This window comes from Bos mutus, chromosome 15 (assembly GCF_027580195.1).
Source record: "Bos mutus isolate GX-2022 chromosome 15, NWIPB_WYAK_1.1, whole genome shotgun sequence".
In the NCBI taxonomy this organism is placed as follows: domain Eukaryota; kingdom Metazoa; phylum Chordata; class Mammalia; order Artiodactyla; family Bovidae; genus Bos; species Bos mutus.
In genome coordinates, this window is record NC_091631.1 from 5,693,412 (window position 1) to 5,719,420 (window position 26,009).

At 41.4% G+C, this 26,009-nt stretch overlaps 1 protein-coding gene across 7 annotated transcripts in view; it reads left to right on the plus strand.

Moving 5' to 3' along the window:
* Positions 1 to 26,009, plus strand: part of AMBRA1 (autophagy and beclin 1 regulator 1) — a 172,101-nt gene that overhangs the window by 109,941 nt on the left and 36,151 nt on the right. For all 7 annotated transcript variants that reach the window (XM_070383435.1, XM_070383437.1, XM_070383438.1 and 4 more), the window contains one exon: positions 20,972 to 21,082. In XM_070383435.1, coding sequence (XP_070239536.1) covers positions 20,972 to 21,082 — 111 coding nt within the window. The remainder of the gene's footprint in view (positions 1 to 20,971; positions 21,083 to 26,009) is intronic.

Here is a 26,009-nt window from a genome sequence, read left to right on the forward strand (position 1 = left end):
CACAGGATGTGTTTCTGTGGGAGAAATCTTTTGTCAAGAATTCCAAGTAAACAGAATATGGCCATCTCTGCCCACCTTTGGAATTTACTGGGACTCCATATCCCAGAGTATTTCATGTTTGCCAGTTACTGTCTCACCCACACTTGGTTGGACAAGCCCTGAGATTGTGGGGACACATTTAAAGGTCCTCACTGTGTGCCCCAGCTTCTTGTTTGTCTCTTTCCTTCATATCCCTTTTTTCCTTTCAATAGTGAGAAACTTTCATATAAAACAGTATAAATACCTCTGTACAGGCACACACATCTATGTATATAGCAAGCCTGTGTGCCTCCACAACCAGCATGTAATAGTTGTTAATAGTTTGCACTGCTTGCCTCAGTTCTTTTTTTTGGCAGCCTCGTGGCCTGCAGGATCTTGGTTCCCCTGCAGTGAAATTGCGGAGCCATAACCAATGGACCATGGAGGAGTTCCTCCTTTAATTCCTGAAAATAGAATCTTTTCAGATAAAGTCAGAGTTCCCTTTGACCTCCATAATTGTATTTCCTATTCTACACAGAGGAAACCCCTATCATGAATTTGGTTTATATAATTGCAGTCTATTTTTTTATAACTTAATCTATTAGTAAAATGTTATTGCTTTGTGTTTTAAGAGTTGCATTTTAATAAATGATACCGTATGTATCGTTTTTACAGCTTTTGAAATTCGGTGTTACCTGGTTTCATCAGTCCACAATGACATAGTTTGATTTCGCTTGCTCCTTTAATTGTCGCCTAATATTCATCCATGGGCTTCCCAGGTGGCTCAGTGGTGGACTGCCTGCCAAAGCAGGAGTGGCCAGAGACTCCGGTTCAATCTCTGGCTTGGAAAGAGCCCCTGGAGGAGGAAATGGCAACCCACTCCAGTGTTCTTGCCAGGATAATCCCATGGACAGATACCATGGCGGACTGCAGTCTATGGGGTCATAAAGAGAGGGACACGACTGAGCTACTAACACAGATTCATTTATACACATTATCTATTCCCTATTGATGAACATGAAACTTTCTAGATTTTTACTATACCAGTGTGCCTTGAATTTTCTTGACGTATGTCCTTGTGAACATCTGCGGCATTTTTTGGTAAGATGTTTACCCAGAGATAGAATTGTTTTGGCTCCTTTTTTAGTCAAATAGCACAGATTTATTGGCTACTGAAGACATAACCCTCTTCTTAGATCCTTGAAGGGCATCTCAGAGTTATCATCCTGACTGGCACTTTGTAAAAATGGAAAACTTAAGATTTGTGAATTCTATTGCAAACCCAGGATCAAGGAGTTTTTCTCAAGGAGTCTTCTCAAGGCTTTTCTCAAACTAGCTATGTGGAATAAATGTATATGTTGAATATAGGGGATATTAAATGATAAAATGCAGAATTTTGCCATAAATCATTATAAAGGTAACTTCTCACTCTTTGTGTTTTTCCTTTTATATTTTGTTTTTAAAACTGATTTATTGTAGGTAATTTAGACAGTGTCAAAATAGGTACTATAAAATGCTTGAGTCTCTCCTCATCACTCTTATACTCAGTCTCATTCCCCAAAGGGAATTTTAAGTGCTACAGCTGTATAGTATTTAAAATTTAAGTAAAAGATTAACTCTCAGTGAGTTCACTATCTTTGGAAGGTGTCTTTCCAAATCGTTCTCTATGCCTAATCACACACATATGTATATTTTTATACTTACATAGTTTTCTTCGTTTTGTTTTTAATAGAGATGGGCTCATAGGGAACAATATATATGAAGGACATCTTTCTATATCAGTACAAACAAATCTACTTTATTCTTTTTACTGGCTGCTTGGCGTTCCATAGTACTATTGATTATAGTTTGTTAGACTGTTTTTTTTCCTTGATGGATGTTTATGTTTATAATTAAAGATAAGCTCCTTTTGCAAACTGTGTTGCTTATTCCTATTCCTGGATGTAATTACTGGACTGAAAATTAACATGTGATTTGGTTCTTTATAATTCCGCCTGTCCCTGTAGATAGGATAATAGATAGTAAGGACTGTCTGGGGCATATCTTCTTGCTTGTGGAAGGGCACTTCGTAAGACTGGCAGTGACCTTTCTTATTGCTCTCATTGGTGTTCCTCACCTTTTGTAACTGTATGAATGGCAAAATTCTAAGTCAAAAATCTATAGTATTTACTGAGGAGACCAAAACTGAAAAAGACACATGTATCCCATTATTCATTGTAGCACTGTTTACAATAGCCGGAACATGGAAGCAACCTAGATGTCCATTGACAGATGAATGGATAAAGAAGTTGTGGTAGATATACACAATGGAATATTACTCAGCCATAAAAAGGAATGCATTTGAGTCAGTTCTAATGAGGTGGATGAACCTAGAGCCTATTATACAGAGTGAAGTAAGTCAGAAGGAGAAAGATAAATACCGTATACTAACGCATACACATGGAATCTAGAAAAGTGGTACTGAAGAATTTGTTTGCAAGGCAGCAGTGGAGAAACAGACATAGAGAACAGACTTACTGACACAGGGAGAGGGGAGGAGAGGGTGAGATGTATGGAGAGAGTAACAGGGAAGCTTACATTACCGTATGTAAAATAGATACCCAGGGGAATTTGCTGTTTGAGGAAACCCAAACAGGGGCTCTGTATCAATCTAGAGGGGTGGGATAGGGAGGAGATGGGAGGGAGGTTCAAAAGAGAGGTGATAATGTATACCTATGGCTGATTCATGTTGAGGTTTGACAGAAAACAGTAAAATTCTATAAAGCAATTATCCTTCAATTAAAAATAAATAAATTTTTAAAAATCTATAGTATTTAGATACTATACTAATACTGTATAGTATCCAAAATTTAAGTGAAATGTTGATTCCTTCTCTAAAGAAATTCTGTCTTAAAGCAGGAAAGAGACCAAGGCAATACCAATTGAAAATTGATGGTTAAGTGTACACAGAGACATAAACACTTGAACTCACTGCAGATTTGATGTAGTTAGAGCCAGGTAACCTACAAGATGACGAATGTTTTGTGTTATGGAAATGGCTAATAGTGTGTGGGCAGGGATTTCTCTCTCATTCTGAGAAGCTTCCAAGAGGACGTGAGATTTTATTTAGATTTTACCCGGATTGTAGACAACAACCTGACTGCATCCTTTAAGCAGTTGTCTCAATATGGGGCTTGTTAATAATGCTTTCCCACTTTGTGCCTGATATTAATGTCTGAACAGTGAATTTAATTAGAAACTATTTCAAATTAGCTGTTTCCATGTGACAAGTATTGTTTTCCCAGGATCACAGAGCACAGGCATGGCTCTGGGGACTGCTCGCATTTCTAAGCAGTTTGTGGTTGGAAACAGACCCATTTACCAAGCTTTCTCCCACTTATTTTTTGCTCCACTTTACACTAGTTGGTGCCTGCACTTTAGAACAAAGGTCTCAAATCTTTTTTTTTCCTCTTCAGGATCTGAAGGAAACCAGCCTGGCTGGGCCAGTAGGGCAGAATGTTTTTTTTAAAACCTTAAAGAATCTAGTTACTAAGATTTTTGTCAGGTTTGCTTTAGCAGAATCAGGGTGTAGTTTTGACAGAATGCTCAGCCATCTTCCTATAAGCAACTGCACCACATGGATTAGGAATTACTAACCTCTTAACCTTACTTAAAAAACCCTTTTGTTGTTCTTTCACTAAGTTGTGTCTGACTCTTTGCAACCCCTTGGGCTCCAGCACGCCAGGCTTCCCTGTCCTTCACTGTCTCCCACAGTTTGCCAAGATTCATGTCCATTGAGTCAGTGATGCTGTCTAAACATCTCATCCTCTACCGTCCGCTTCTCCTTTTGCCTTCAATCTTTCCCAGCATCAGGGTCTTTTCTAATGAGTAGGCTCTTTGCATCAGGTGGCCAAAGTATTGGAGCTTCAGCTTCAGCATCAGTCCTTGAAGTGAATAATCAGGGTTGATTTTCTTTAGGATTAATTAGTTTGATCTCCTTGCTATCCAAGGGACTCTAAAAAGTCTCCTCCAGCAGCACAATTCAAAAACATCAGTTCTTCAGTGCTCAGCCTTCTTTATGGTCCAGCTCTCACATCTGTACATGGCTACTGGAAAAACCATAGCTTTGACTATAGGAACCTTTGTCAGCAAAGAGTTGTCTCTGCTTTTTAATACACTGTCTAGATTTGTCACGGCTTTCCTTCCAAGGAGCAAGTGTCTTTTGGTGTCATATCTGCAGTCACTGTCCACAGTGATTTTGGAGCCCAAGAAAATAAAATCTGTCACTGTTTCCATTTTTTCCTCTTCTATTTACCATGAAGTGTTAGCATGTGAAATGAGCACAATTGTACAGTAGTCTGAACATGCTTTGGCATTGTCCTTCTTTGATATTGGGATGAAAACTGACCTTTTCCAGTCCTTGGCCACTGCTGAGTTTTCCAAATTTGCTGACACATTGAGTGCAGCACTTTAACAGCAGCATCTTTTAGGATTTTAAATAGCTCAGCTGGAATTCCATCACCTCTCCTAGCTTTGTTTGTAGTAATACTTCCTAAGGTCTACTTGACTTCACGCTCTAGGATGTCTGGCTCTAGGTGAGTGACCCCATCATTGTGGTTGTCCGGGTAATTAAGACCGATTTTTTTTAAACAGTTCTTCTGGGTATTTTTGCCACCTCTTCTTAATCTCTTCTGCTTCTGTTAGGTCAGCCCTAGTCCCTTAACAAAAACTAAGTTGCCTGGATGCTTTATCTCAACGTCACAAGTCCCAAAATACGCAATGTTTCCCTTGGACCTACTTGTGGGAAGTCCATAAGGTCATCCACCTTATAGATGTTTCCTGCACTGCAAAGTGATGGCGAAGTTGGCAGTCAAGACTTGAGTGTGGTCTTCTATATCCACAGATACAGATCAGACTTCACCTTTGCCCTCCAAGCCCATGGGGCATCTTTGTTGGCCCTCAGAGCTTACTCAGCCTTTCTGTCCCTGGGTAAATAGTGATGTGGCAGTGATTAAAGTGAAGTGACACCGTGTTGTCCTTGGAGCTCCAGCGTCTCCTGTAGATCGAGTGAGCCAGGCTTGAGATAGACAGTGTCACAGGCTCGGGACCTCTGCGCCTTCACGTCTGGGAGCAGCCTGGCCTCTTTCTTACACGTTGGCCCCAACTGACTCAGCCCAGTAGTGCTGTTCCCTGAAGTGTACAGGTGTGATTTGACAGGAGCTTTTCACCCTTTACAAACTGGGCCCCCTAATGAGAATGTGGGCTCATAGAGCAATAATTCACGTGTAGGTGGCCTGTAAGGAAAGTTTTAACAAAAGAGTTGGTTAAGAAGCCGATTTATTTTCTTGCTGTAAGTCTCTCGTCATGTGCTGAGTGGGGGCGGAAGAGGAGGGGAGGGTGGGGACTGGTGCTGCTGAAAGCATTTGTCTTCATTTCTGCCATCTCCCAGTGTTTATTACCCTGTGATCGACAGATGAGGAAAGCTGCCAGTCAAACCCACGTTCAGCACATTTCCATTTCCCTTCATTGCAGATTTTAGGCTTTTGAAATCTGCATCGTCTTTGCAGCAGTAAAGGTTGTTTTCCTCCTGCTGCTGACAAGCCCAGGACCCTCTGTCCCATCCCTCTCACTTGCACGTCCAGCACACAGTAAAGGCGGCAGGAGCTCAGCAGTCTGAGACCGGTGATTGGTGAGGGCCGGGCACTGCTGGAGTCGGTCATCGCTCTCTTTATTTTTCTCTCTCACCTCTTTCTCCCTGAGCCCTTTCCCCGTCCCACGTCCCCTGTCCCTGCCCATCCTCTGCTGCCCAGGCGCCCCTGCCAGCAGCCCCATCTGCAGCAGTGAGAGGATGATGTCCACTTTCCAGACACCCTTCCTGCCTTCTCTCGGGGACTTGCCTGACCCAGTGTCCTCCCAGGCACAGTGGTTGCTGGGACCTAAAGATAGGAAGTGCCAGGTTGTAGGGCATGTGGAAGTGGAGGTCGAATGATCTTCATACTCGCATCCAACCTGCATGTCTTCTCTCAGAGTAGAGGCTTTGAGGAGATTCCTGCCTGCAGGGAGTCAGTGCAGGGATGTTTGCTTTTGTTTGGGGGCTGTTGGGCTTTTGTGTGTGTCTCTGTTTCTCCTGGACACTGTCGGGGTTTGGAACCATCGAGTTTGGAACCGTCGGGTCTGGAATGCTGCTCCTAATCTTTCAGTTGCTTGTGTTCTTGTGAGCTTATTTGGTTTTTTGTCTTCAATAATGTCTGTGGGTAGAAGAAACGTAATGATATTCATTTCTTTGAAAATGGATGTTCTGCTTTCATAATTACTTGTCCCAGTTACATCATTAGTATAAGTGTAGATAATTGCTTCATTAGGACATATATGTCGAAGAAGGGCAGGTCTTCAGAGTGGTGATGAAAACAGTCCTTGGCATCTTTATCTACCCACACGGGAGCATCTTAGCTTGACATCAGAGAGCTAGGAGGTACCAGTCACTCTGCCAACAGTCAGGATTAATCCTGAGTTTTAATGTGAATGGGAGGATGGAGTGAGGACCCAGTGGAGAGCAGCCTACTCCTTTGCTTGAGGTTGGCGGTGCATCGCTAACTCCCGCTGACACTGGTACCACTGAGGCAGCTTGATTGAATCATTGCCAGTCTCTGAATTAGGAAGCAAAGTAGCCTGATGGCAGCCCCTCGACCTTTGAACTTTCCGAAACTCTGTCTAATGACATGAGCCCTGTGCCCTGTTTGACCTCTTCGAATGGCTTTTTAAGGGAAAATACCCATGCCAGGACTAGAAGTTACATTCCTCCATCAGACCTAATGACCTCCTGTAGGTCTGAATTTGATTATGATTTCACACCATGTCTGTGAATGACTTTGTGTGCATTCTGTCTTTTAAGACATGTTAAAAACTAATTCCAGGATTTCCCTGGCAGTCCAGTGGTTAGGACTCAGCACTTCCAAGGCAGGGGTCATGGATTCAATCTCTGATCAGGGAACTAAGATCCTACATGCCACATGGTGTGGCATAAAAAAAAAAAAAAACCAATACCACATACTTCCACTTACAGAATGTAGAATTGTGGCTACCAGGGTCTGAGGAGGGAGTAAAATGGGAAGTTGTTGTTTAATGGGTAGAGTTTCAGGTTTGTAAGATGAAAAATTTCCAGAAATCGGTTTCACAACAACGTGAATATACTTAAAACTACTGAACTGTACACTGAGAAATGGCTAAGATGATGAACTTTGTTATGTGCTTTTTGCCGTAATTTTTAAAAAACATAATATCAGATTCTTTGTGCTGCTTACTCCAGATTGGAAGGTTCTATCCACAGCTCTGGCCTTGATGACCATCTGGTTAAATTTCTCTTCCTTCTCTTGGCCTATTATAAAGCTGACTCTGCTATGGCCACATAATCCTGGTTTGAATTGTTGTTTTGAGAAAAATTTTGAGGACACTGTGATATGTAGAAATCTTTCACAGCTGTTCCTTTTCTCTTCGTTGCATAGTGTCTGTGTTCTAGGCCTTACTAAGATCCTTGTTGAGTTCACAGACTATAATTTATTACTTTGTTGGCCTCATCTAATGCCTTAGACTGCAACAGTATCTTTCTTGGGTCTGCTCCTAAAGTTCAGGATTTGTGTGTGGACTAATGCTACCCTTGTTTTTTATGAGCAGGAGCTTTAGAGCCTTTACATGTTTACTGGACAATAAAATTATGTTGGTTTAAGGTAATGGCAACCCACTCCAGTTCTCTTGCCTGGAAAATCCCATGGACAGAGGAGCCTGGTAGGCTGCAGTCCATGGGGTCGCTAAGAGTCGGGCACAACTGAGCGACTTCACTTTCACTTTTCACTTTCATGCATTGGAGAAGGAAATGGCAACCCACTCCAGTGTTCTTGCCTGGAGAATCCCAGGGACGGGGGAGCCTGGTGGGCTGCCGTCTATGGGGTCACACAAAGTCAGACACAACTGAAGCAACTTAGCAGCAGCAGGGGCCCAGTTCCTGCTAAGAACACATATAGTCAGAAATTCCCTGGCACTCCAGTGGTTAAGACTGCCTGCTCTCACTGCCAAGTTCCTGGATTTGATCCTGGTCAGGGAGCTAAAAATCCCAAAAGCCTCAGGGTACAGCCAAAAAAGAAGCACATCTAGTCAATGACATCTGTATCTACTAAATATTTACCCTTTAAATGAAGTTAAATGTTTCAAATCAAGGAATTCCCTGGTGCTCCATTCGTTAAGGCTTCATGCTTCCACTGCTGAGGACGCAGGATCAGTCCCTGGTTGGGGAACTTAGATCCCACGAGCTGAACACGCGAGGGGAAAGAATTGTGTGTGTGTGTGTGTGTGTGTGTGTGTCTATAACCTTTATTGTATAATGAGTGATCTCAACATCAGTTTCAGTGACCAGTTAGAGCAGTTACCAAACAGTCTAAGTCTGAAAGACCACATACCTTACTGAGAATATTTCCTGTGTTGTAATTATAGTCACCCAAGTGATATTTTTGAGGCCCTTATTTTGTTTTATTTTTTATTGAGCTAACATTGGTTTATAACATTATGTAAGTGTCACGTGTGGAATATAAAAAACAAAATACATAAATATTATGTCTTTATAGAAAATTATGTCCCCTAATACTTCTCTTATTTTTTAGCCTCAGGAAAAAGTGAAGGTTTGTTTCAGCTGTAGATGGTATATTCAGATTTGATCTTTGAAAACATACTTCTTCCTTCCAAAGGAAATAAATGTTTCCCTCGGCACTTTCATGATTTCTTGTTTCCATGCAGTGTGTTTCCTATAAATAAAAACTCTTATCTTATTCTCATGCAAACCTGTGGTTCATTTATAAAAACATACATGCAATGGCATGTTACAGCCATGAAAAGGAATGAAATACCAATACATGCTAAAACCTGGATGTACTTTGAAAACATTATGCTAAATGAAAGAAACCAGAAGCAAACAGCCACTTATCATATGATTCCATTTATGTGAGATGTCCAGGAGAAGCAAAATTATGTAGACAGAAAATAGATCCACTGATCTCTTCACTTGCTTTGGAAAAAGGAGCAAGTGGGGAAGGGTGGAGGGGAGCAGCTGCTAACGAGTAAGGTGTTTTGGAAGGTGGGGAATGATGACATGGCCTGAAATTAGATAGTTGTGATGGTTTTTGTAAATTTGGTTTTGATAATGGTTGCACAGCTATGAGCTAGCCTAAAACCACTTATATACTCTTAAGTAGGTAAATCATATGGTATGTGAATTATATCATAATAAAGCTGCTACTTGTAAACAAACTGCATAGAGTTTGGTCATTCTCCTCTGTGTCAGAACCATAATGAGAACTAAAAGCAATCTCTGCCTTTGGAGAAAGTCTTATCATCTGCCACCAGGAACTCTGCCCAGGTCCCCCGGCTGTAGAATAATTGACTATGGTCTTAGATGAGATCTTTTTAAATGGTGATAATGTGATAAAGTGAGTGTTAGAGAGTGCTTTGTTATATACTCCTTCAGAGAACAAGTTAAAGACTGCATTTAAATAAAGCTTTCTGCAAAGAAGTGTTCTTCCTAGAATGCTATTCAGTATATACTTAGGAAGCATACTTTTTATGTCCAAATAATACTGTGTTGTATTGCTGTAAGTTATTTTTCACGAACAGAAACCAGTTTATTAATTTACAAAGAACTCAATCTATTAAAAAAAAAACACCACACTTAAAAATAACCAAACATGAAAATACACAAAAGATATGTGGGTAGGCAGCACACACTAAAAGAAATACAATGAGCCAGTAAACAAATATGGCACAAAGAAATGCTCATCAAGACTCTAAAATTATAAAAGAAGTGCAAAAGGATACCAAAAATGGAATTGCCTTATTTTATTTCATAAAGTGACCAAAATGTGTATTGAATAGTGTTTTTAATAATAGCCTTGTTGAGATGCAATTCACATACCATCTAGTTTACCTGCATAAAGTATATGTAGTTCAGTGGTTTAATATATTCACAGAGTCGTGCAGTCTTTGCCGCTGTCTGTGTATTTCTGAACATTTTATCACCTTGTAAAAACCCCATACCCATTAGCAGCCACGTCCCCCTCCCCCTCCGCTTTGCTGCCCACTCCAGCCCTGGGCAATTTCTAATCTACTTTTTGACTGTTGCTTTGCCTATTCTAGATATCTCATGTAAATGGAATCATACAGTGTGTGGTCTTTTGTGGCTGGATTTCTAAGAAGAATTTTGAAAAGTTGATTAGTTGTTTAGTTGGATCTGCCTCGAGGGGTCTGGTGTCAGTTCTACTGACCAATTAGCAAGCTGGCTCTGAACTTCATATCACAACCAAGCAGAAGGAGAGTGATTGTGCTTCCAGGCTGATGGGTGTTTGCACCCCCAGCCTCATTCTTATTCTGTCTTCCCAGCAGCAGCATACTCAGAGACAGCCGTTCTGAATTAGGCAGCCTCAAATGCAGCAATTTTATAGGACTGAAATATAATTTAATCGTTTCCTTCTTTGTAACTTGACCTTCTCTACCCTCCCGAATTAGCTTTTCTGATAGATTTGCTAATGATTCCTATTGTTCCATATTTTCACTGTACTGTTGAATCATACTCTTCATATTCCTGCTCCTAGAACAGATCTTGGAGAGAGGCTAAAAAGCTGTTTACTAGGGAAACAAAAGGTCCCTAATTCTCCTTTCCAAGCAACAGGAGAGAAGAGTCTGAGAGAAGCAGAAGCAGAGATGCATGCAGGCTACCAGCCTTGGTAGAGCTCACCTACCATATGACTGTCATGATTGTTAAGGTTTTACCCCTAGACACATTCCTGAGGCTTCCAGCCTGTGTATTAAAGACCTGACTCAGAATGAGACTTGGCAGCTTCATTTTTGCCATGATTGTTTTCTGATGGTTGGCCAGGATCACTGGATTCAAGTTTCTTTTTCCTCTAATATTATCTGTCATCAGAATAATCCTCATTTACTCTTTTGCTCTGAGGTTCTGGAGGAAGAATTCTGTGGTTGTAACAGAACGTGGTCTGCTGACTTAACAGTATGCTTATGGACAGCTCCTCTTTCCACTGTTTCCTAGAACATGAATGAGAATCTTGGGGGCTCTTTCTCTTTCAAATAATAGACTTTTCTTTTTTAGAGTAGTCTCAGGTTTACAGATTTACATGGAAAGTACAGACAGTTCTCATATATTTTCTTCCTTCTCCCCACATCCATAAGCTCCCCCACCATCACCATCCTGCCCCAGAGTGGTACATTTGTTATAATCCAGGAACCAGCATCATCACCCAAAGTTTGTAGTCTACATTAGGACTCACTGTTAGTGTTGTAAGTTCTGTGGGTTTTGCCAAATACATGATGACATGATCCACCATTATAGTACCATACAAAATAGTTTCACTGCCCCAGAAAAGTTTCCTCACGCTCCACCTATATATTCCTCTCTCCCGCCAGACTCCTGGCAGCCGCTGATCTTTACTGTGTCCATAGTTTTGGCTTTTCCAGAATGACATATAGTTTAGAATCATGTGAAATACAACTTTTTTATTCTTTCACTTAGTAATATATGCTTTCTTCCGTGTTTTTTCATGGCTTGGTAGCTCATTTCTTTTTAGAAGTGAGTAATATTCCATTGTATGGATGTACCACAATTATCCATTCTCCTATTAAGGGACGTCTTGGTTGATTCCAAGTTTTGGCAGTTATGAGTAAGGTTGCTGTAAACGTCTCGGTGTAGGTTTTGTGTGGACATACGCTTTCAGCTCATTTGGGTAAATACCACAGAGCATGGCTGCTGGATCATATGGCCAGAGTATGTTTAATTCTGCAAGACACCGCCACGCTGTTTTCCAGAGTGGCTGCACCACTTTGCATTCCCACCAGCAAGGAGAGACAAGCTCCTGTTGTTTCACATCCTGTTCAGCGTTTGGTGTTACCAGAGTTCTGGATTTCAGCCATTCTGAGAAGTGTGTGGTGGTTTCTCATTGTTGTTTTAATTTGCAGTTCTCTAAGGAGGAATGATTTTGAGCATCTTTTCATATGCTTATGTGCCATCTGTATATCTTCTTTGGTGAGGTATCTGTTCAGATCCTTTGCACATTTTTAAATTGTTTTTTTTTTTTTTAATTGTTGAGTTTTAAGAGTTCTTTGTATATTTTGGGTACCAGTCCTTTATCAGTAAAAGTGTTTTGCAGAGATCTTTTCCTAATCTGTTGTCCTCTCATTCTCTTTAACAGTGTCTTTTACAGAGCAAAAGTTTTTAATTTTAATGAAGTAAAATTTATCAGTTTTTTTCTTTTCATGGACTGTATCCTAAAAGTCTTTGCCAAGCTCAAGGTCACCTAGATTATCTCTTATATTATCTCCTACGAGTTAGAATTTTGTGTTTTACATCTAGGTCTATCCAATTTGAGTTAATTTTTTTTAAGTGTAAGATTTGCGTCTGTCTACCTTGTAGATGGATATCCAGTTGTTTCAGTGCTTTTTTGAAGAGATTTGATTCTCTATTGAATTGCCTTTTCTTCTCTGTCAAAGATCAGTTTACTATATTTGTGTGGGTTTATTTCTGGTCTCTTTTTTCTGTTTCATTGATCTAGACAAACGTCTAGAATAGACATATTCTTTTGCCAGTGCCACACTATCTTGATGACTCTGGATTTATAGTGAGTCTTGACATTAGATAAGTCCTCCAAATTTGGGTTTGTTCTTTGCGTATTGTGTTGGCTATTCTAGATCTTTCGCAGTTCCATATAAACTTTAGAATCAGTTTTCTAATATTTACAAAGTAATGTTCTAGGATTTTGACTGGGATTGTACTGATTCTGTAGATCCGGTTGGGAAGAATTGACAATCTGTTAACAGTACTTAGTATTCCTATCCATGAACATGGACTATCTCACCCATATATTTTAAGATCTTTTGTGATTTCTTTCATCAGATAGATCTTGTACATGTTTTGTTAGATTTATATGTAAAGTTTTCATTTTTCTGGTGCTAATGTAAACGGTATTGTATTTTTAACTTCAGATTTTCAATTCCATTTATTCATTGCTGGCATATAGGAAAGCAGTTGACTTTTTGTATATCACCCTTATATCCTGCAACCTTCATAGTTCCAGGAGTTTTTTGTTTTGTTTTTGCTTGTTTTTTATTTTTTGAGATTTTCTACTTAAAGAGCTCATGAGGTTTTCACGGCAAGTATACTGGAGTGGTTTGCCATTTCCTCCTCCAGTGAATCATGTTTTGTCAGAACTCTCTGCTGTGACCCATCTGTCTTGGGTGGCCCCACACGGCAGGGCTCATAGCTTCATTCAGTTATGCAAGCCCCTTCACCACAGCAAGGCAGTGATCCATGAAGGGGATTTGTGGATGATACCACTCTAATTGCAGAAAGTGAAGAGGAACTCAAGAACCTTTTGAAGAGGGTGAAGGAGGAGCAGGAGCATGAAAGAGCCAGCTTAAGATTAAATATTTAAAAAATTAATATCATGGCATCTGGCCCCATTACTGCATGGCAAATAGAAGGGGAAAATGTAGAAGTAGTGACAAATGTCCTCTTCTTGGGCTCCAAAATCACTGCGGATGCTGACTGCAGCCCTGAACTCAGAAGACGATTGCTTCTTGGCAGGAAAGCGATGACATATTTAGATAGTGCGTTGAAAGGCAGAGACGTTATTCTCCCAACAAAGGTCTGTGTAGTCAGGGCTATGGTCTTCCCAGTGGTCACGTATGGTTGTGAGAGCTGGACCATAAAGAAGGCAGAACGCCAAAGAATTGATGCTTTCAAACTGTGGTGCTGGAGAAGACTCCTGAGAGTCCCTTGGACAGCAAGGAAATCAAACTGGTCAATCTTAGGGGAGATCAACCCTGAATATTCACTGGAAGGACTGTTGCTAAAGCTGAAGCTCCAGCATTGTGGTCATCTGATGCAAACAGATGACTCATTGGAAAAGTCCCTGATGCTCGGAAAGATTGAGGGCAGAAGAAAAAGAGGACATCAGAGGATGAGATGGCTGGATAGCATCACTGATGCAACAAACATGAATTTGGGCAAACTCCAGGATAAGGTGAGGGACAGGGAGGCCTGGCACGCTGCAGTCCATGGGGTTGGACTTGACTGGGGACTGAACAATGACAACCACAACATAAACAGTATGTCACCTGTGAACAAAGAAAGTTTTATTTCTTCCTCTCCTATCAAGATACCTCTTATGTGCTTTTCTTGTCTTATTGCATTTAGTAGGCTTTCAGTACAGTGCTGAAGGGGAGGGATGAAAAGTGCTTGTTCCCAGTCTTAGGGAGAAAGCATATACAGTTGACTCTGGAACAGTGTGAAGGAAAAGGACTCGGACCCCCACACAGTTGAAAATCCATGTATAACTTTCTAGTCAATTCTCCGTACCTGCTCTTCCATGCCCTTGGATTCAGCCACCTGCAAATCATGTAGTACCATTGTACATATTTGTTGAAAAAAATCTCTGTGTATGTTGGACTCTTATAGTTCAAACTCATATTTTTCAAGGGTCAAGCTATCTTTCCTTACCTTTAAATGTAGCTACAAGTTTTTTGTAGACATTGTTTGTCAAATCGAGAAATATCCCACTCTTCTGGTTTGATGACAGTTTTTGTCAAAAACAGGTGTTGGATTTTGTTGGATGCCTTTTCTGCGTCTGTTGATGTGATCGTACAATTTTTCCTCTTTATCAGGTTGATGTGACTGATTATATTAACTTTGAAATGTTTAACCAGCCTTATATACCTGGGATAAATTCCCCTTTGTATAACTCTTTTATATACATTATTGTATTTTATTTGCCAACATTTTGTTGAGAATTTTTACTTCTGTATTCATAAAAGATGTTAGACTGTAGCTTTTCTTTCTTCATTGTCTTTGGTTTTGGTATTGGGGTAATACTGGCCTCAGAAGCAGTCCCACTTCTGTTTCTGAAAGAGGTTATAGAGATTTGGTGTAATTTCTTCCTTCAGTGTCTGGTAGAATTTACCAGTGAACCCACGTGAGCCTGGCACTTTCTGTTTTAAGAGCCTTCTAATGATTGATTCAGTGTGTTAGATACAGGCCTATTCAGGTTATCTATTTCTTCTTGTGTAAATTTTGGTAGACTGTCTCTCAGGAACTGGTCCATTTCACCTAGGTTATCAAACTTGTGGACATTGAGTTACTTGTAAAGTTCTTTACTGCTCTTCTAGTGTCCATGGAATCAGTAGTGATAGCCTCTCTTTTGTTTCTGATATTAGTAGTTTGTGTCTTCTCTCTCTTTTTTTTTTTTTTTCTAGTTAGCCTGGCTAAAGATTTGTTGATTTTATTGATCTTTTCAAAGAACCAGCTTTTGGTTTCATTGGGTTTTTTTTTTTTCCCTATTGATTTCCTGTTTTCAGTCTCACTGATTCCTACTCTAATCTTGATTATTTCTTTTCGTCTGCTTACTTTGGATTTAACTAGCTCTTTTTCTTATTTCATAAACTAGATGTTTAAATTATTGATTTTAGATCTTATTTTCTAGGGTATGCATTCAAAGCAGTAATATTCCATGTAAGCACTGCTTTTGCTGCATTCAACAAGTTTTAATAAGCTGTATTTTCATTTTCATTTAGTTCAAAATATTTTAAAATTTCTCTTGAGATGTCTTCTCTGAGCCATGTGTTATTTAAAGTGTGTTGCTTAATCTCCAAGTATTTTGGAATTTACCAGTTGTCTTTCCATTACTGATTTCTAGTTTAATTTCCTTGATTTCTGACAGCATGTTTTGAATGATTTCAGTCCTTTTAAATTTGTTACAGTGTGTTTTGTGGACCAGTATGTGGACTGTCTTTGCTTGAGCTGTCTTTCAAGGGGAACGTTCCTAAGGAATCTAGGTCCTACGCATTTGCTCCTAATTCTGAAATGAGGCGCTTCCCTTTCTTGGTCCTGGCACACTATTTGGACCCGTCTCTTACACAAGAACCTGTCTCTGAGCTGTTGCTTACAGAGCCATACCTACAGAGGAAGAGCATGTAGAGATTGGTGTAAATAATTAAAATAATTTTAATGGCAGTCATTTATTAGATGGGTTTCCCTGGTGGCTCAGTGGTAAAGAATCTGCCTGGCCAATGCAGGAGACGTAGGTTCCATCCCTGGGTTGGAAAGATTCCCTGGAGAAGGAAATGGCAACCCACTCTAGTATTCTTGCCTTTGAAATCCCATGGACAGAGGAACCTGGCAGGCTACAGTCCGTGGGGTCATGGAAGTGTCAGGCCCAACTTAGCCACTCAGCAACAATAACATTTATTAGACACTTACTATTTGCCATCACTTTACAAGTATTTTTTCAGTGAGTTTTCCAAATAGCCCTGTAAATTGAAAGGATTTTTATTTCCTTTTTACAGATAAGGCAACTGAGATTCAGAGAGATTAATTTACAGAGGCATACAAATATAGATACTAGCAGTAAGTGTCAAAGTCAGACCCATCTGATTCTGAAGCCCATATTCTCAGAAACCACGTTAAAAACAGGTAACTCATAAGATCCCAGTTCAAGGCAGACTCTAATCCGTGGCCAAAACGGGAGACTGGAAGTTTGCCGAAGGAATATTTGTGTGCCTTTTGTTAGTTTCTCTCCAAAATCAGTGTCGCCGACAGTTCTGGTGCCTTTAGCAGTGAGTGAGCATCCCAGTAGTACTGCTTTCTGTGAACACTGATCTTGAAGTTAAAATACAGGCTGTGTTTTATCTAACTTGGAGTTTCCCAGCCAGGAATGATTCTGATCCCCAGGGAACATTGTTGGTGGTCACAGCTGGGTGTGAAGGGGTGGTGTGCTCCTGGCAGTCCGTGAGCACAAGTCCTGAGCATCCCAGCACGCACAAGACCCACCCCACCCCTAAAGGAAGGCTTACCTTCCAGGGAATTCGAAGCGGGACGGCATTGGCGAGGGTCAGGAAACAATTGCTTAATTAAACGTTAATTAAGGATATAAAGAGTAATAGAATAAGGATAGCTCAGCAGGAAAATTCAGTGGAGAAAAGAGGCTGAATAATTCAGCCAGAAGGTGAGAGAAAGAACGACATGGGGAGACCAAGTTTCGGTAAACAAGGCCCGCACTTTATTTTCCAAAGTAGTTTTATACCTTAAGTTGTGCGTGGAGGATAATGGGGGAAGGGGTAGAGTTAGCAGTAAGCCAGGCTTTCTTCCTGCAAACTTTATCATATGCAAAAGTTGAGGTGAATTACATCATCTTCTGGCCAGGGGGCCTGTCAACATTTTAAGATCCTTTCTTCAGAAAACTTATTTTTCTCTAAAGGTGATTAGTCAGGCACCACCCTCCAAAAGCATTAGATAAAGTTGCATTCCTACAGGGCAGAGGTGTGGTGGGCTACAACAAGAAAAGAATTAACTCAAGGGTCCAAGGTTACAAACATTAAAGCTACTACTTACACCAATTATATTAATCAATACACTGCCAGGGACACAGCAGGTAAGGGATACGGAGACTTAGCAGCAAACATTGGCCCAACAAGTGAAAAATCCTTCACCAGTACAGTTTCTAATCAATCTTTTAACTGCTCAAAGGAATCTGTATTTAGACAGTTTAAAACATCTCATGCCTCTCACAGTTGGGAGGCTCTGAACAATCACATGTGGCCGGAAGAACCTATTCAGGCAGGCTAGAGGACTTCCAAAGGAGTTCGTAGGTTGAAACACTATCACACCCAGGAACTTTATTAACTGGAGCTGTAAGTTAACTCTTTTTTCAGAGAGAGGTAGTGGGGGACAGCCCCCCGTAAAGTCAGAGGTGTAAGTGAGAGCACAAAGCAGAAAGTAGGCAGACTCTGGTTTTGGGGGTAGATGCTCGAGAATTTCCAGGGGGACTCCTGAGGCTCGATCCCGTCTTTGCGTATGCCGAGCCTCCTTCCTCATGACCTTTGCCACGGCCAGACTTCCTCCCGCTGGCTCCCGGCATTACCTGACCCAGTATACCAGTTGCGGAGGTTGAGAAACCCTGAGTCTTGGCTCATTCCATTCTGCTGTGACTGAGAAAACCTCGAGCCCTCACCCTCACCGTGCTGTCAGGGTTTGGTTACCAAGGCTAAGTGCCTCCTCTGTACATACTTTGCTGTAACTCCGTCCATTAATTCACTCTGGCACCTTGCCTATACCTTCAGCTTAGCGGCCGGAGGCCTGTTAAATGGTTGGGGGTTTTTTGTTACTGTTTTTTTAATAAGGTGATACTTTTTCTTCCTGATGTTTCCAAGAGACAGGCTCAGTTGGCCTGCAGTTCTTATGGAAGAGAACCTGGTGACGATACTCCAATCTGTTGCTAGCATCTTTAGCTCCCTAATCTGTGTTTACACGGCCCTGAAAATCAACTCTCCCAGGTGCCAGGTTCCATTCCACCTCAGCAGTCTGGCACCACTGGCAGAGAATACTTCCCCAGTCTCTTCCCCACAGTCCGACCACGCATGATGGTTTTATTGCCCAGCTATTCTCCAGAAGATGTCTCTTGAGGCGTGGACCTGTGGGGTACTTCTGGAGCTGTGGGTTGGAGTCTCAGTCATTTGCGTTCCAGTTGCAGATAGAGCCACAGTGCTCTTAAAGCATCTGGTATTTTCTGTAACTGTTTTCCTATTTGTAGCTCTCGTCCTCTTCCCCAGATTTTAAGCTCCTACAATATGGAGTTTGTTTCTTCAGATTTTTTTTTCCCTATTAGCAACTAGCATTTCTTTCATCATATACCAAGAAAATCAACTTGGCTTCTTCCATTTTGGGTTATGTGCTTGTCTGCTAAAAGTTGAAGGAAATTTTAAGGAACTAAAGTAATTTGAGAGAGACTAGTGGTCAGAGGTTGATATCAACCAAACCAGAGGAACAATTCATAAACTCGGTGGAATTGAGCCTGAGTCCAAGTGAAAGTAAGTAATTTTTCCTGGGAAGTGGACCTTGGAATTTTAAGAATTATTTTCATTGTCAGGGAAGCCTGGAGAAATCAACAAAGTTCCTATTAAGAAAGTCCTATAGGTAGCTTATCCTCCTCAGGACCCAGAGGTTCAGCAAAATTTCCCAAGTCAGATACCATCATTACAGAATTTTCTATAAAGGTTAAAAGCAAAGGCATGTATTTGTCTCATTGAAGTGATATGCCCCAGGGCCCTCAGTAGGGGTTTGAGGTCAGTGGGCTCATTGACAGACCACTCAAATGCTGTCTTGCTTAGGCCTTCGGAGAAATCATGACCATTTTGGACTGTCTTTGAATCTGCAAGATTTTAAGGAACGTATTATTTTGATGGTATTGGTTTATCTAGAACAGTATTTCTCAACCTTTATTTTATCATTACCCTCCGAAGAAGCCTTTTTAGACACTTTTCCCCTAATCAATCCCTCCCATGAAATTTTAATATCACAGATATGCTGCATATCTGCTCAGATACTGCAGTACTTTGATGGGAACCTGGGGATTGTACTCTCTCAAGATTTTCCCCCGACTCCGAACTAGTTTTCACCCCCACAGGGGCAGGACTGCCCATGTTGAGGATATGTTAATCCATTGGTAGAAGTATCATCATCTTGGAAATGAATTGTTGTATGTGCCTTTCTTAACAAATTGAAACAGGAGTCTACCAATTCACTACTGTTCGAAAAGAGTTCTCATGCAGTGGCCTGCAGTTCCTGGGGGGCAGCGAGCAGAGTACTGTTCTTATATTTCATGACTTGTATGGAGATCGTCTTTTCTCTGAACAGTCTTGACCATCTGAGGAAAGAATAGGGAAATACCAGGAGGAGCAGAGCAATAAATGAAGCTCTCTAAAAGGAGAAGGGGGGTAAAAAAAAAAAACTTCTTGCAGTGACATGCATAGGAGGAAGATGGAAGAATGTGGAAGAATCTGGGTGTAGAGTTGTCCATTGTTCCAAGGCCAGTCAGCTCTAACAAGTTCAGTTTCTCAAAATCGGAGTTGATTTGCAGCAGAAAACACCGTTTAGCTTGTATAGCATATACGAACGTTCTATTCTCCCAAGAGGGTTTGGCTCTGTCTGATCAGAAGGGTGGTTGTGTATGAAACGCACCTCGGAAGGAGGAGGAGGAAGAAATGACATGTTCATGTAAAATGAAATACAACTGCAAATTAAAGTGTCACCCTGTTTTTAAAAAAAAAAATCCATTTTTTATTTAATTGGTTACCAAGGTAAAAAATGTCATACAGAAGCGTATATCTCAGGGAAAGTTAAACCGTGAGATTTTACAAGTGAATCTGGATTCAAGGAAGTTCTCCTGGAGTAGGGGTGGGGCCGGGCAGGAGGGTTATAAAATATTGCCTTAATAAAAATATTCTGATGCGGAAAAGCTAGGCTCATAAATTTCTGTTGTGTTACATGCCAGGGGTCCAGAAAAAATGAACAAATATTACCTCATTTGTTCTTTACTGTCTCTGTCTGTCCAATCGGCCGAATGCTGGCTGCCTGTTCCCTGGAGGAAGCCTCTCCTTTTGAGACGTTTTCCTGGGAGGAAGGTCATACACAAAGGAGAGGCTTTCTCTGGAAGAGCACCGCTCACCGCAGAGACATCAGGGACTGAATGCTCTTCTGCGGGGCCTTTCTGTGTGAACGGTGTCCTCTCATTTTTCACGTTTCTTTCCCAGCATTTTTATGAAAAGTCATTTGTCTTTTCAGATTGTCTCTTTAAGCCTACCAGATAGTATGTTGCCACACTGGTGGCAGTCAGTCAGTGTTAAGTAATAGTGGAAAGGGGGGCTGATTAATATACCATAACGTAATATGGTATTTACAAGCAGAATTCTTCTTGAGAAACATGTCTGGTTTCTCTTTAAGATAGAGACTTGACAGATAGGACTTGTCAGCCGTCTTCAGCCTTCAGCATCTGCCTTTTCTCCCTCTCCTCCTGACCCCAGTTTTGCCTCCTGTTTGCAGTGGAAATATATAGATAGATCTATAACGTGCTCTCTTTGTCTTCTCCCTGACCAGGGGCAGTGATTGGTGATGGACAGTCTGCCGTGGCCAGTAACATTGCCAATACTACCTATCGGCTCCAGTGGTGGGACTTCACTAAGTTTGACCTCCCGGAAATCAGTAATGGTAAGCCAGCATAGAACTGGGGATCCTGGTGGAAGGTCTGTCTGTCACTGGTGAGCCGGATCTCTGAGACCTGCAATAGCACGGGATTTTTCATCACCTCATTAAGTAGCTCACGGCTCCATGCCATTTCTGTAGCTGTTCTTCAGCTCTCACTAAGCAATTCAGCAAATGTCTATTGAGCACCCACCCTGAGCAGTGAACTAAATGAGAAAGTGAACACCAAAATGAAGGTTTCTGCCCCAGGTCCGTTGTCTCAAGCCTAGAGGTTGGGTGGAACTGAGAGGAAGAGAAGGGGAAGGGAGTATAGGAGCTGAGAGCCAGACCCTTGAGGAAAGACTACAGTGATGATAAACTCATATTAATCTAGATTTGAATGGAACAAAGGGAGTGGCCTGATTGATGTGTGATTTGCAGAATGTCTGACAGTCCATTTTCCCAGCTTCTAAAGGACTCTGCAATCCCATGTCCCAGTTGTTCAGTTGGAATCACAGCATCTTAGACATCTCATTTCATTTTCTCTCATGCTGCACTCTCACACATTCCTGAGAAGTGGAGCTTCAGCCTCTACTTGCAGTGATAGGTCACTGTCTGATAAGTTAACTCTAGCCCACCACTGCTCAGCTCCTTTTCGGATGTTTTTTCTTATACCCAGCCGCCATTTCCCTTGCTGTCACTTCCTCCCTTTGGCCCTGGGTCTGCCTCTGAGCCTCCACAGAGTGAGTCTGGTGATGTCTCTTCTGACTGACAGTCCTTCAGCTGTTTGAAAGTAAACTGCCACTTGCTTTAAATCATTCTTTTTAGGCCAGAATTCCCGAGGTTCCTTTTAAGATCTGGTTTTCAGATCCTTGACAGTTCTGCTCATTCCCCTTTTTACGTTTGAGGGGGGCACAACAAAGTAGAACACTCCAGGTGAGAGCTGTGCAAAACAGCGCAGTGGCGGTTTGCGCAGCGTCAGCTCAGCCCAGTGTTGCAGCAGCCTTTTCTGAAGCCACTGTTGGGTTTGCAGTCACTTATAATTCCTCGATAATTGTTAATACCAGAACTCTACCATCCTGTACTTAACTTGTGCAATTCGAATATTTTAAAAACCAAAGGATTATATCTGTTTCTGTTAAGTTTTATCTTAGTAGTGTACTTAATAAGTACTAATAATTGTACTTCTTAGTTTCTGCCTCTCAACATCTTTTCAAACTTTGATTCAGTCTTTTTTCCCCAACCTTGTTTACATCATCTTCTAATTTGATAAACGTGCTTTCTCTGCCTGTCTTTGGATTGCTAGCAGAAGTGGTGCGTCAGGACTTTGCACCAAGCCTCGTGCTATGTTCCTGTGGACTTCCTTCTTGTTGATTTTGGTTCATGAATTTGCACCTGGGCTTGGTTCTTCACTCGTGAAACCCGTATTTTTCATCTTGTCTATAGGGTATTGTGAGAGCTTGTCAGATGCTTTGAAATAGTCAAGATAGCCTCTGTCTGTGGCGTTTCCCAGTATGCCGGTTGTGGTATCCTTATGAGACCATAAAAATGAGGTCAGTTTTTCATGTCCTGATGTTAGTGAAGCCTCAGTAGCAATCGTTTTCTTCCCAAGTGCTTTTAAGCCACGTGGTCAATAATCTATTCTTTAACCCCACTAGAAATCAAATGCAGTCTACCTTTTACCTCGTTAAATACTGTTTGCTTGTTTACCTATCTCTGGCCCAGATCCTATTTGCCATAATTTTCCCCAGGTACTTTGTTTCTTTATTCTATTTGATTTTTTTTTTTAAATTACAATCTGAAATACATTTACCAAAGATTTTTAAAATATAAAAGGGTATACAGTGAAAAGTTTTCCAACCCTGCTCCCAGCTACACACCTCTCCACCCCATAGGCACAGTTAGTAGTTTCCTGTTTATTTTTCAAAGATATTATATATATATGTACAAGTACATGGAAATGTATGTTTTTCCACCTCTGTTTAAGCTAGGTGGTAGCGTATTCTACCCTTTGGAAGGAAAACTGTGGCACACCTAGACAGCATATTAAAAGCAGAGACAGCACTTTGCTGACGAAGGCCCGTGTGTAGTCGAAGGTGTGGTTTCTCCAGGATCATGTACTGATGTCAGGGTTGGACCGTAAAGAAGGCTGAAGAACTGACGCTTCGAAGTGTGGTGCTGGAGAAGGCTCCTGAGAGGCCCTTGGACTGCAAGGAGATCACACTAGTCAGTCCTAAAGGAAATCAACCCTGAATATTCATTGGGAGGACTGATGCTGAAGCTCCAATACTTTGGCCACCTGATGCAAAGAGCTGACTCACTGGAAAAGACCCTGATGCTGGGAAAGAGTGAATGCAAAAGGAGAAGGGGTTGGCAGAGGATGAAATGTTTAGATAGCATCAGCAACTCAATGGACATGCATTTGAGCAAACTCTGGGATCAGTAAAGGACAGGGGAGCCTGTGTGCTGCAGTCCATGGGGTCCCAGAGAGTTGAACGGCACTCAGTGACTAAACAGCAACAACACAGCACAGTGTACATACTTTCTGTCTGTACTTTGCTTTCTTTATATCTTGATGATCTTTCCATATCCATATATAGTTTATTCATTCTTTTTTATCGACTGCCTAGCATTCCACTCGGAGAAGGCAATGGCACCCCACTCCAGTACTCTTGCCTGGAAAATCCCATGGACGGAAGAGCCTGGTAGGCTGCAGTCCATGGGGTCGCTAGAGTCGGACACGACTGAGCAGCTTCACTTTCACTTTTCACTTTCATGCGTTGGAGAAGGAAATGGCAACCCACTCCAGTGTTCTTGCCTGGAGAATCCCAGGGACGGGGGAGCCTGGTGGGCTGCCGTCTATGGGGTCGCACAGAGTCGGACACGACTGAAGCGACTTAGCAGCAGCAGCAGCAGCATTCCACTGCCCAAATGCAGCCTCTGGATTACTTTTTGTTGTCGTTGTTGTCCTGGGTGTTCGTTGCTGTGTGTGCTTTTCTCTAGTTGCAGAGAGTGGGGGCTCCTCTCTGCTGCGGTGCGTGGGCTTCTCGTTGTGGTGGCTTCTCTTGCTGTGGAGCACAGGCTGTAGGCACGTGGGCTCAGTAGTTGCGGCTCCCCGGGCTCCAGAGAAGAAGCTCAGTAGTTGTGGCTCAGGGGCTCGGTCTCTCTAGGGCATGTGGGCCCTTCCCGGACCAGGAGTCAAACCCGTGTCTCCTGCGTTGGTAGGCAGATTCTTAACCACTGGACCACCAGGGAAGTCCCACTAGATTCCATCTTTCAACCAGTGTTCCGCTGAGGAACTTTTAAGCTGTTTTCAGTCTTTGACTACACAAACTGTGCCACAGTTTGTCATTTTGCACATGTGCAAGAATATCATAGGATAAATTCCTAGAAATGGAACCCTATGTAGGGAGGAAGAATATGTAGATCTGTGACTTTGGCAGGTACTGCTAAATCACCCTCTGAGAGAGCATACCAATGTATATTCTCACCTGTGGTTCATGAGAGTGCCTGTTTGCCTAAACTCCTGCTTGTAGATTGTTCTGTCATATTTTGGAGTATTTGCAAATCTGATAGTAAAAATAGTATGTAAGTGGGAATTCTCTCTTGATCCAGTCGTTAGGGCTCTGAACTTCCACTGTGGAGAGTACAGGTTCAATCCCTAGTTGGGGAACTAGGATCCTGCAAGCCGTGTGGTGTGGCCAAAAAATATGTATATAGTATGTTGATATTTTAAATTTGTATTTCTCGTATTATAAGCCAGGTTATATGGCTCTTAATACATTTAGCCACTTGTGTTTCCTTTTCTTGGCTTGTCCATGGGCTCACCTATTTGTGTGTGTGTGTGTGTGTGTTGCTGGTCTTTCCTTATCAGTTCTACAGGAGCTCTTTATAAAATCAGAAAATTAACTCATAGGAGGAGTTTCCTGGTTGTCACTTGTCTTTTGCTGAAGGTTATTTTTGTCATAGGACTTATTTTAAGTAGTCAGAATTATCCAACTTTCCTTTTATGGTTCCTAGATTTTGTGGCAGCATCCAGAAGATCAAATAGTACTTTTGTATTTTAATTTTTTCCTTTAAATCTTTGATTCATCAGAAGTTTAACCCAGTCCTAAATAAGCAGAGTATGACCCAGCTTTTCCCCCATGTGGCCACTCCTTTGTCCCAACCAGTTTATAAAAAGATTCATTTGTCCCCATTGATTTGGGATGTCACTTTCATCCTATTAGCATCCTGTGAATATATAGATGTATTTCTCCTGTCTTTTCTGCCCCAGGAATCTGTCTGATTATTCATATAACAGTATCACATTGGTTTAAGTTTGAGGCCCTGTCTTTTAGTATCTGGTAGGACTGGTCTTCTCTTGTAATTTTTTAATCCAAAATTTCCTGCCTGCTTGAACATTTTGGTAGTCTATATGGACTATAAAACTACCTCGCTTCTTCCCTTCACTGCCCTGAAAAAGTCCTGTCAGTGTAATTAGTGTGGTTCCATTGAATATATGAAATAAGGAGATTCAGTATTTTTGTGGTATCTTCTTATGTAAGAACATGGCATGATTTTCTGTCTCTCCAAGTCTCTCTTATGTTCTTAAAGTTTTCTTCATGTAATTTTATACATTTTCAAAGTTTATTGTTAAAAGCGTTTTAAAAAATTCTGCTATTTTATTGCATTTATTTACTAATTTTAGTTGTTATTCAGTTCAGTCTCTGGGTATGTTATCGGTAAATGGTATTAATTTTACCTTCTCCATTTCAAGTTGTACACCTGTGATTTCTTTTTCTTGTCTAAGTGCACTCGCTGCTGCAGTCAAGAGAAGTGAAGTCGCTCAGTCGTGTCCGACTCTTTGTGACCCCGTGGACTGTAGCCTACCAGGCTCCTCTGTCCGTGGGATTTTCCAGGCAATAGTACTGGAGTGGATTGCCATTTCCTTCTCCAGGGGTAATATACTATA